This window comes from Aptenodytes forsteri, unplaced genomic scaffold, assembly GCF_000699145.1.
Source record: "Aptenodytes forsteri isolate BGI_AS27 unplaced genomic scaffold, ASM69914v1 Scaffold176, whole genome shotgun sequence".
Classification (NCBI taxonomy): Eukaryota; Metazoa; Chordata; class Aves; order Sphenisciformes; family Spheniscidae; genus Aptenodytes; species Aptenodytes forsteri.
The window spans coordinates 975186-987914 of record NW_008794853.1 but is presented as its reverse complement, the minus strand read 5'-3'; the positions used below and the strand labels follow the sequence as shown (position 1 = coordinate 987914).

The 12729-nt window shown below is 38.3% G+C and overlaps 1 protein-coding gene across 1 annotated transcript in view; it reads right to left on the bottom strand.

Annotated features, from left to right (window-relative positions):
- Positions 1 to 1948: 1948 nt before the first annotated feature.
- Positions 1949 to 12729, bottom strand: part of NNT (nicotinamide nucleotide transhydrogenase) — a 45233-nt gene continuing 34452 nt past the window's right edge. Inside the window, exons 19-21 of the mRNA XM_009274548.2 lie at positions 7081 to 7199; positions 5983 to 6098; positions 1949 to 4686 (exon numbers count right to left, since the gene is read on the bottom strand). Coding sequence (XP_009272823.1) covers positions 4537 to 4686; positions 5983 to 6098; positions 7081 to 7199 — 385 coding nt within the window. The 3' untranslated portion in view covers positions 1949 to 4536. The remainder of the gene's footprint in view (positions 4687 to 5982; positions 6099 to 7080; positions 7200 to 12729) is intronic.

Here is a 12729-nt window from a genome sequence, read left to right as displayed (position 1 = left end):
ATCAGTGAAATTCCCCCACTTATAAAAAAATTACAAAGCCAGTTCACCAGCACAAAACAAAACTTCATACTTTTGAGGACAGAAAGTAAATGGTGTATTTGCTAGAAACAGCAGCTTTTACAAAGGTAGAATTTAATTTCTGATCCGAGTAGTAAGTCACTGGCTCAAGAAGGGCAAGGGGGAGGACAGGGAAACAATAGGCCAGGCAGCCTAACCTTGACCCTGGGAAGGTTACATAGCTCCCCTGGGAACTTCATGAAAGACAAGGCTACTAGGAACAGGCAGCACGATTTTACCATGGGCAAATCATGCCTGACCAACCTGACTGCCTCTACAGTGAGATGGCTGACCCTGTGGACACAGGAAGAGCAATGGATGTTGCACACCTTGATTTTTAGTGAGGCCTTTGACAAGGTTTCCCCCAGTATCCAGGCACATCAGTGACATATAGTTCACACGAGTGGAATATCAACTAGGTGGAAAACTAGCTGGTCCACCAGACTCAAATGGTTGTGATCGCAGTATGAAGTCCAGCTAGTGGTAAAGTAATCAGTAGCATTCATGAAGGGGTCAGTACTGAAGTCAACGCTCTTTAATGTCTTTATTACTGACCTGGACAATGGGAAGACAAGCCACTCACAACAAGCACACAGATTTTAGCTAATTGCGGGAACAAATTATATACTGGAGGGCATAACTGCCAGAGGGACCTCAGCAGACTAAGAAACAGGTTGACAGGAATCTCATTAAGTTCCAAGGCAAATGTGAAGTCCATTACTCAGGATGGAATAAGCCCATACAACAGTACAGAGTGGGTGCTGACTAGCTAGAAAACAGCTCTGCAGAAAACAAAATGATGGTCCCACTAGACCATCATGAAACAACAGCACAACCTTGCAGCAAAGGCAAACTGCCCCATGGGCTGCATCAGTAAACATATAGCCAGCAGGTAACCGAAGAGATGATTCCCCTGCACTTTGTACTTGTGAGACCGTTGTCTGGATTAGTGTGTTCAGTACAAGAAACCATTGACATACTGAAGTGAGCCAAACTGGGAGCCATCATTCACATATGACATACAAGGAGAAAGACAAAGAGGGTTCTTTCTGGGTTTGTCAGCCTTAGAAGGGCAAGGGCAGAATCTTCTAGTTGTTTTCCATGAGAGAGTGGTGAAAACACTATTCTCAGAGGGGCACAGTAACAGGATTAGGCTAGGTAATGCACACAAGTTGCAGCAAAGGAAATTCCAATTAGATAAAAAAAATTGTTCACCATGGGAAGAATTAAACACTGGAATAGGGGAACAGAGAGGCTGTGGAATCTCCACCCAGGAGATGTTCAAATCAAAGCCTGGAGCAATCTGATCAAATTGGATCTGTTTACAGCAGGGGACCGGACAAAGTTATCTCTAGAGGGTCCTTCCAAACTAAATTCCTCTGTAACTTTAGTAGCACAACAACTTGTATTAAAAACAAAGATCCAAGGTGTCTCATGGCCATGGACATACACTGCCAACTGGAAAAGTTCCACCAGCTGAACAGAGATTAGTGTCCTTCATCCTCTCCTTTTGTTCTTGTTGCACTGCTTTGCCATGATCTGATCAGAACAGATTTTCATAGCCTGCATGAGGCAGGCTAGAATAAATACCTCTTGGGTGATAATAAGCAGCTCGAGATGGGGTAGAGGGTAAAATCTTCAAACTAGCAGTCAGATCCACAAAAGGATATAGGCTATGGCTTTACCATTTGTCAGATTACAAATCCATATACTGTGGGTATGCGCCTCCCAGGTGGGCTGCTCAATCAAGAGGGAAGAGAGGTTACCTCATGAATTAACACCAGGCTGCAGCCTCTGAAAGAGACCTCAAGGCTCAGCTTGACCAAAGCTTGAAGAAAACATGGAAGTTGCATGTCAGACTTGTGCAATGATACAATTGAACAGACTATCAGATGGCTAAAATTATTTATTTATCATTCACTTTGAAGGCAGAAACTGAAATCATCATAACAATCAACTTGAGCATCTTGTCAACTAAATAACTAAGAACTGAAGCAAACTTATATGGTGTCAGGCTCAAAGGGATAGGATTCATCCCACACCTCAGCCAATGGAAAATGAATTACTCAGACAAGTTAGTTCCTACAGCTTTTTTTTTTTTTAAAGTCAAAAAGGCAACGTATAGAGGGATCAACTGCTTTCAGAAGTTGTCTAACCCTCTTCATTTACTAGAAGAGCTCATAGTGAAGTTGCTAAGGTCAGGTGACATCAGTCATACCTAGAACGAGTATTTTAAAGAACCATTCAAATTAAAAAAAAAAAGAAATATGCATATTTCACTATGATTCCTCTTCACTACATTCTTCAATCTCAACATCCTTTGGTGGCATTTTGGTCTTCTAACTCCCAGAAAGAATCTCAGACTACTTACCTACTCAAGGAACACAACAGGAGAGAAAAGAGACAGAGAGAAAAGAGACAGTGATGAATAAAGAAAAAATAGTCGACTTTTTATTAGCACTTCAACAATTACCTGGTGTTCCATGGTAAAGCACAGTTTTAAAGACAACACTGGTACCTCTGATCCAACATAACAGTATGAGGTTTTTTTCAAATACAAAGGAAAAGCTAAGTCTTGTATTAGCTACTTATAAGCAGAGACATGTTGCATACTGCAGTTAGATAATTCAAGTTTGACAAGACAAAAATTAATACTTTAGGATGTTAAATCCCTTCAAATCCCTTTTTTGCTTGGCTGGGAGGAAGAGAGAGAGAAGATCATTTCCTTGTCTTTCCCCTTCTCCCATTTACCTCCTATTTTTTGCAGACCTAAAATAAAAGTTGAATACAATGAAATCAAGAGGCCATACATGCTACATTCAGATATAGCTGCCACAATGTTTTAAATTAAAATTTAATTACAAGTCTTTTCCTGCAGTGTACAACATATTAATGCTTACACGATAATTTTTATTTCAAATTATAGAAGAGATTTGCAAAAAGGGTAGCTTTTTTCATATATAAAGGGTAGCTTTTTTCATATACTGTTACATTTCTTAATGCATTACCTGTTCAAAGTCTGTGTTTTAAGTGATCTTTACATAAAAACAGAGGTAGCTAAGTAGAAATACTATATTTTATATGAGGTCTCTATACATGGTGTAAAAAAAAAAGTGCTATCAATCAAGATGCATTAATTTCAAGACTTACTTCATAATCGTTTGTCTTCCCCAGATATGAATGCTTTCTAACACAAATACAGCTATTTCTATTTAGCCTTCGTCACCATGGACAGTTGCCACATCATTATGGAAACATGATAAATTCATTTTATTAGGCAAATATTTGAGTTCCACTCAAGTACACTTAACATAATAAAACCAAAACAGCAATTGATGTCATAATTTAATTCTTTGCTGAACTTATTATGGGAATTTAACAGTGCTTTTAATTAGATCAGGGAGAAGTCAAATAATCAAAAAAATGGATTTTAAGTTTAGTATGTTTCTGTGCTGTTCAAACAATAGCTTATTTATTTAGAAAAATTCTAATAAACTCCAGCATCTTAAATATGTTCAAAAGTGCCTTTTCCAGCATCACAAGAATGTTAATTAAGAAAGCATCACTAAATTTTGAAGTAGCAAATACAGTTAAAAGTCTAAATGAACATAAACTGAAACACTGTGGTCCAAATTCTGTGAACAGATCAGGTATGCAAGATGTTCTGCCTGTGCAGAACTGGACCATATTTTTCCTCTGACACTTAAAAAGGCAATGACTGGAAAAGATGGAGAATTTAGCAGCTGCTTAAAACATTTAAGCAGTGCAAGTAAGTGTACGTTTCCTTGTCAGGCTTGAAGATCACTTGGTAGGTCCCTGAAATCCTGTGTTTCACTTTACATAGTGTAAGTGGGCACTACAAAGAAGTGGAACTGTATTTTAAAGAGAAGTAACTTTCCTAAAATGTTCCTGATTCACAGCATCCATACAATCTACAAAACAGTTCAATTTTTCTATAGAGATTTAACAGAACATTATTTTTAGAATCTCAAATCATTCAAGCATCTATTTGCATCTGCTTGCATCTGTTTGTAATTTTGCTTTAAGTTTTGATGAAATAAATAGTTGTTTTGTCCATACTGGCCAAAGAACAGCTTTGATGATAAGACAGAATACAATTCTGGCACAGTATTTTTTAGTGAATTTCCATGACAGAAGTACAGACAGTTAGGAGGAGGAAGCCAATAACTACTTAAAGATGACCATGAGTTATTAGTTCCTGCTGCTAACAGCTCAATGTTAACCTTAAAAAGCACATTTTCGTTCTTTAATGCATTGCCTCATGGGGGATTTAGTCTGAAGGGCTAATGTGCCCATCCTTTCTACATTCCCTGACTGAACTACATCTCCTAGGAGTCAATGCAGTCTTCTCCAAATGCCAGCTGCATTATGACAGTAAGAGATTCTTCTAACTCTTGTTTTCCATGACTTCTGTGACAAAACTGTAGTCGCAATCATGAGTGGAATACAAATCAGTATTTAGCCTTGATATGATTCCCTGACTTTGGCCTGCAGGGCATCACAAGTCTTCTTAGCATCTCCCAACAACATGGCAGTATTGGGTTTGTAGAAGATTGGATTGTCCACCGCTGCATAACCAACTCCCAAAGATCTCTTCATTACAATAACCTGCACATAAAAAGTTCATGTTTGAAACAGCAAAAACCAACCACCATCCCCCCCACAAACAAAGACAACACAAAACCAACCTCCACAAACAAGGGGAGAAGAAGAGAGAGATCCCTGGCCAAAACAGGGTGCTCACTGCTACAAAACTGCATTTCAAATTTTAATATAGCAGACAAACTGATACCTGGACCAGTTTCAGAAACATTTTATTGTTAAACACAACGTTACATGTCAGATGAAGAAATTGTGGATACTCACTACACATGCATATGCTTTTACTTCATTCCATGTAATAAAGTCAAAGCAAGATGGGTACTGATGATTGTAATATAGGAGGGTTTTGAGGCTTTTTTATTTTTGAACTATTTTAAGAACCCAATTCCCCGACAGCAGCACAATTGAGATGAGCATTCACATCAATACTTGGTGCAATGCTCTCTGGTACTTCTCCAGACTATTACTCTGTATTACTTCATACATGGGATTTTAAAAAAAAAAATCCTAAAATAAATTTCAACCAGTTTTAGCTATTAAATGTCAAACTGGTTAACCACGGCACCTTCAGCAGAGAAACTGTGTGAAGCTTTACCACCTTTAACCCTGTACATGTTTATTTCTCAAACTGCAACACATAGCTACACACAAACACTGATAAATGTATGGGCCTGTGACTGAGTACTTGAATGAAGTCAATACAGAAGAACTGAGGCTATGATTGGGTTCAGAACAAGAGATCGAAGATTTCACATCAAGGAAACTCAAGTATATGTACTTTAGATCAGACAATGTTGCTTTCAAAGAGCAAAACTGGTGAGCTAACTAAACTGTTAGTTCAATCTGGACAGACTAAGCTCTCTACTCAACCCAGCCACTCATTGTTTGGGTTTTTTTTTCCATTTAAGCATATTATTCATTTTTGTGTTTCCACCTCAATATTAAAGCTGTCAATCAAATTTCATATAAACTTAAAAAAGCAGGTATTTGTACAGAAATACTTCAGGGCTGCAGACATCAGCAGAACATAATTTATTCTAATCACATTTTTTAGTAGAAGCACTTTCATTGGTCTTTTCTACTGCAGTCATCATTAGTCTCACTAAAGCACTTGCTGATAACTATAAAATCATGAACAGTGCATCCCACTTGCAAAGTACTGACTGTTTTGTTGGACACCTTGCAGAAAAGCTTCTCATGGAAACCAGAAGAGAAGAATAATCTTGTTAGCTTATCCTATAAACCATGTTTTTAAAAGCATGCTAGCTAAGGTAGGTGCTAACGCAACTCTGTTAGTCTCACCTGTTTGGACTTCCAGACCTCAAGAACTGGCATTCCAGCTATGATAGAGTTCGGATCTTCCTGAGCTGCTGAATTAACTGTATCATTTGCACCAATTACAAGGACCAAGTCAGTTTCTGCAGCAAGACAAGGAAAATAAAACTGATGAAAAATTATCTGAAACCTGAACATTGAGGCTGACGTACATTTTTGTGTTAAATCTCATCTTTAGAGGCAGAAGAACCCCTTATGGTAAGCACTCTACAAACATTTATGGGGACTTCATTCACAAATATCTTACAAACTTATCAGGCATGTTATACGTGAGAGTCCAAGTGTGCTACCAACTACCTCCAGCAAACTGCAAGCACCTACAACCCCATTCAAAGGGACTCATTAGACCACTCTGCTACACAAAATTTAAATCCTTTGATATTTAAATGTGGTTTCATACATGCATAGTATCATCACCTTCAAATTTCTTTGTGCCTGTCTTTTCCTTTGAATATTCTTTTGAAAAACCTTTTACCAGCAACTTTCTGATTTTTAAATAAAGATATAAGAAAGCAAGAGGCTGTCTGTACAATACTATACTGGTTTGCCAGACATGACAGGGTCACGTAATCCACAACACCTGACCTAAAGAAGTAACAGTAGTTTTCCTGTATGGAGCAGTAACAGTGATAAAAGAGACAGCATTTGTCATTTATTTCACAGCTACAAGCAATTTAAAAAAACTGTTCTTTTGGTTCTGGAGGAAACAAGTTTCACAGGCCTATTTAACCTCCCTTCAATATCTACTCTTTTCTGTACTCCTGCATTCAGTATTTTGCTTTGCTTTACCTGTCTGTATTCTCTGCTTCTCAGTTTTCTGCTTCTGAGTCAGACTATTTCTCATATTCCTCTGTGCTCATTTGCCATCAGCTGGGACAGCACTCAGATTGCAAGAGAAAGACCTCTGCTCCTCTACAGTGGTATCACAACAGGCACAAAGAGAAATTGAATGGCCTCACTGAAATCTTCTATTTTTAAAATCCTTGCATGATGTAAAAACAGAATCGAATAAAAATTGAGAAGATCAAATCCAATCTACTGGAAACCTATAGCTCGCACGCTAACCTGGGAAATCTTCGTTGATCTCATCCATTTCCAGTACAATATCATACGGAACACCAGCTTCTGCTAGGAGTACGTTCAGCTGACCAGGCATACGGCCAGCCACAGGGTGAATACCAAACCTAACAGAAAAGAAAGTCCAATCCCATTAATACGTACTGACCACTCTGTTTTACACAGTAAAATTGCCACCTGTGACCTACAAGGCTGAGAAGTTCTTAAGTATAAGCACACATGTGAATAAAAAGAAATGGTTAAACCTTAACAATATTGTAACTACTTTTCCAGTGTTGCAGGGAACCAAGTGGGTGGGAAAGGGAACAAGGCCCGTAGATTTGACTCTTAACCTGGAGAGCAGCTGTTCCTTTTCTGCAAAGTTAAAAGTATGACTGACCCAACAGGTATGCAAAAGAATATGCTCATTTCCCAGTAAAACTACAGAAGCTAGAAGTACATTTTCAATACTTCCATCACAGGAAGACTCTTTCAGAAAGTTGTTGCACCTGCGAAGTGGCTTTGGAGAGCCTGCTGGACACTTCTAGTGACAACACAGAAGGAACTCGTGGCCAGAAACGTCTGGGAACACATCACTACAAGATGGACCAACAGAGTAAGTTTTCTACCCAGCAAGAGCTTATACCAACAAGATTTTCTTCAATTACTTTTGAAAGTAATAGGAGTATTTTACCATTTTATCTGGCTACAATCATCAGCCTGAGCCACATCACACACAGCAAGCATTCACGTCCACCTTCCAAGCAGTACCATATTTAAAGCCTTGTGACAGATACCTTTGTTTTTTTATGAATAAACCTTTTTGCTGCAAAACCACCACCCACATCAATATGCTTTGCAGGTCCCTTACATCAATGAAAAGTGAAAGCACCACAGAGTAAGTGAACCGGCCACAATATAACACTCTTCACGAAGAGGCCAAAAGACTGTGCAGCCTTCCGGAAGCAAAACCACTCCTAGACCCAGAAATGCCCTTGGCAAATGAACTTATTGACTGAGGTATCTCTAGAGTATGCATGATTATCACAGTCTAACACTCCAACAAAAAAAAATAGCAGGAACTCTACTTCAAGCACAAGACAATGCTTTGCTGAATTAGGTTAACATGCCACTTCTCATGACTGATCTTAGGAGGAAAGTAAAAAAAGGAGGGGGAGTGAGAAGGTGCAGAGCTAAGAAGCTATACCAGTTTAAGCATAACAATTTAAGAAATGTTTTCAGAACAGCTCAAAACCAACTTAGAGAAAGTACACTGCTTATGAGTTACTAAAAATTCAGACACACAGGGTGGAGGTGGGGGGTGTTAAGGCATGCAGGCAGTTCTGTAAGAGTAAAAACCTGACAAAATTCAGAATGGAGATGTTAAACTGGTTTAGCTGCAACTCCCAAAGACATATTTTGGTTAGAAGCAAATCTATTTCTTGTGGTCAGATTGTACTCTTCTGCTCGTGTCCTGACCCTGAATAAAACAGGCAGATCAATGTCTACTGTCCTGCACATTTTCTGTCTTTCCAGCTCTGGAGCTATCACCAAATGTAATGCTGACTCAAGCACACCAGAAATGCCTCAGATGAATGTTGTATATAGCTGAAGTTATATGTTTAATAAGGAAGCCTACATGTACTTTAGAAGAGACAGAAAATACCCAAGAGAAAACCGTAAATTCTTGGATTTCTGAACAGAAATTTCTGAGCAGAAATCCAAGTGAGTCAGGAATGCAATAAAAGGACTTCAGACTTCTTCAGAAAGAAGGGAAAGACTGATAAATCAACTTGCCGTGGCAAAGGGATTGTCACATATTTCTATTTTCAACTCCACTGCAATGGAAGTGGGTAACACATCACCAATGGTCCACAAGTCACAATCCAATCAACACAGATCACTTGTGAATTTAACAGTGTACAAATACATCCTTAAAAGGGCAACTGAGCACTCAATCAGCAAGACAACATTAAGACAATGCAAAGATGAGACAATTGGAACTCCAGAAACAAAATTAAGGACATATGATTAATCCACATAATACTAGATATACCACAATTTTAAGTTCTAGGTCAAACAGCAGGATAAAAGCTAGCTTTAAAAGGAATGCTTTCAAAGAAACAAAGAGAATAGATTGTATTCAGCTAGTAAAAATTTGGGATCCTGCTGCAAAGGATAATACCCAGAATCAGAAAAAGGAGAGCAAATATACAGGACAAAACATTAACAGCTTACGTTTCACACCACTCACTCAGTAATATAAGCCATGTGTAGTACTGCAGCTAGTCCTAAAGTGTACCAAATTCAATCACTTACAGTACAGTAGGAGAACTCTTATTCTGAAGTACACTTGAGAAAACCCCATCACTCCTCTGGCAGTGAAAACAGATTTTTCCAACAAAATTCTCTTTTGTTTCTAATAAAATTATTTGAGCGTCTTTGTGACCAAGGCTGTTTTGGCAATACACAAAACAAAATACTCGTGAGGTTTCTATTAAATACTACATACACATACAATCTTATTTCAAGGGCTGCAAAGCCAGAATTTAAGCTGCCAAGAGAATGAATTTCACCTTTGACTTCACTATTCCTGGCAAGAGGCAAAGAAAGAAGAAAAGAAAGGGACAAGTTATCTTAGTTCAGGAAGAGTTACGGCATCAACCGTCAGTAGTTAGAGACTTCTGACAGACTCTGCTTGAAACCACATACTGCGTATTCACAAAGTTTGAGAAAGCTGCTCAAACAAAAGCTCTTTGGACAAATATTGAAGTGACTCCCAGAACTCTGCTTCTAAGAGCCCGTTAACCAAATATGACAGTAGCCTGCTAGTACCTCTTGAAACAGGATGTTAAAGTGTGTCAAAAAGAATCATTAAAAATATGTGCCTCTCTAAGGCTTTCATTATTTCACAAGATAAGATCTACATATATCTGGAGTGAAATTAGCCTGTCCAACTGAAAGCAGAATTCAGGTAAGCATGGAAAAAGAGATAGCTAAAATCCTTGACAGCTCAGAACATGTCTAATAAAAGCTGTGTATCTTGCTCCTGACTCACAACAGCAGCTGTTCTTCAAAGCTATGTGCATTACGGCAGAAACATTTTGTCACATATGCTCTCTTAGATGTTCAAAATATGAACCTTGTTCATATTCAAAAATTCAAAACACGAATGATTTAAAAAGAGAGACATGCTTTATGGTAAAAGTGTTTTAAAGTGAAAAATTGCTAAGTTTCTTTGATATGCTTTTAATATCAGTTATGCAAGAACTCCCTTAGGTTGGCTGGTTTGTTTTTAAATCAAGCAGAAATCTCACACTCTTTTTGACTTTCTGTTTACATGATATGAAGTTTTCAGTCTACATATACTTCACCCATAACAAAGATTCACAATCATACTGTGTCTGACTTGAGCATTATTCTGGTAGTTCATTGAAACACAGAATTCACCAGGAATTTATTCTCTTGACCCTGACTGTGTAACATGGGGCTTGCTTATCACCTCCAAATTGTCAGATACACTGAAGTGAGCACACACCTCTTTGCTGCTAAGACTTCACACCTAAACAGCCTACGTATCAGGCAAGGCTACTCAGCCTTTTAATCAGCCTCTTTGGGATACTTTTTAGCTTTAGAAAGACAACGCAGCACACTGAAAAATGAGTTCATATTTTGAACCTTTTCTTGTAATACAGAGAGCGCAACATTTGCTTTTAAATTGAGGCTAAAAATCTAAAACTCCCAATATACACATCATATCTAGGACAGCACTTTCACCACAGAAAGGATTTAAATTCAGGGGGAGAAGTTACTTAAAATAGTATGAAGTTAATTATAGTAGTGTGAACAAGACAACTATTGCATGAAAAATTACTGAAAAATCTCAGAATGGAAATTACTTTTTATACAATTCATAAAGTCAGCATCGATCCTTACTACAACTGGCTACACTCTTGTAACCAATACTGAAAGAACTAGCACCTACCTAACCCAATGCAGAAGTGTTTCAAGATCACTTCATCTATGTAAAAGATAGGATTCCTGTCAATACGCCAAAGCTGGACAGGGTGATGTAAGTAAGCAACATCTGGCTGGTGCCAAATTTAGCTTATTCAACACTTCAGAAGCTGTATATACAGAGAATAATTTGCCAAAGGGTTTTGCCCCACCTCCTCTCCCCACCCCCATTCACTTGTGTTTTGACACCTCTCCATCTCCGTTTTCAGTACAGACAATAATCTGTTATTCAAGGCAACAGGGGAAAAAAAAAACCAAACAAACAACTAGATGAACTGAGAAGTGCATCATTCAGATATTCCACAGCTTGAATCCTGTGATATAAAAACAGTTGCAGTGTAGCATGACTTGTAAGTATCACAGTATAATGCTCTCATCACACATTATAGATGACTATGTAGATTACTAGCACCAAAGCACATAGCCAACTTAGCTAGCTTAGGCCTGGTGTTATGCCTGAGACAACAACATGTCTCCAGAAACAGTACTTCAGCATGGACTAAGCTCAGTGGCTCTGCTGGGGTCAGGTCAGTTAAATTTAAACTTAATTAAATTAGTTAAATTACGCATACTTAAGTGGGGGTTGGTACTGGCTCCCTATTTCCACCCACTATGGTTTATCACAGCAGGGGCAAGATGCAAATACATGGCATGGACCTTAGCTCAGTGCAATAACCCTCCCAAGAACCCAACTGCAGGGAAGAAAGAAGAGCCTGCCTCCACAAAGCATCACAAACTGACCTAGTAAGGTCACCTGGAGCTGAGCTGAACCATATGGAACCAATGACATACTACAATACACCCCCAGGAGCGTACAGCTATAGCTGCATCCTTGCAGAAGCAGATCAGGTACAGCAAGGTTTGCTACTTCTCTCTAGCTACACCGATATGACACTTGAGCTAACAGATCTGTTGGACTCCATTTGTCCCTTCATCTGCAGCATTAATAATTCAGAACCCACCCAGTTAATTTGACTGTAAGAAACAGAACTGACACACATGTACACACTAAGTGTCTTCCTAGTAAGCATACTGCAGCTTCCTAGAAACTTGCATCAACGCACGTTGTTCTTACACTGCCATTCAGCAGTGACAGTAATTTCTATCCTACACACACCTGAGCTATGCAGTACGTTCAGATTGGCTGGGACAGCATCTTAACAGCTCATCCTTTAAAATTCTTCTAGATTTTCTTGTAGAGTAACAAAGAATTATGACTGTAAATTGATATAATTAAGCAATTGAAGTTAATTGGTTTTATTTATTACATTGTAGATAAATGTGTAAGTGGTACCCATCCACATGTTGTATTACAAGCAATGAGAACAATGCAGGGGAAAAAAAACCCAAAACAAAACAGAAACCTAAACACATTTGATTAGAGCTCAGCCATAGAGGTAACAATAAAAATCCAAAAATGCACGTCCAACACTAATTCCATGCTATCACATTTTCAAAAATCTAAGAACCCCGTGTTTCCATGTGCTTAAAAGTAATTAGATTCTCCAGCATCAGAAGACACAAATCCAAGTTCTTCAATATATCCACCTATAAAAATCAGGTTAAAAAAACAAACCATAACACTAACGTGTTAGCAACTAATTTGAAAGGCTATTAAGGAGGTAATCTGCATTTCTCTCT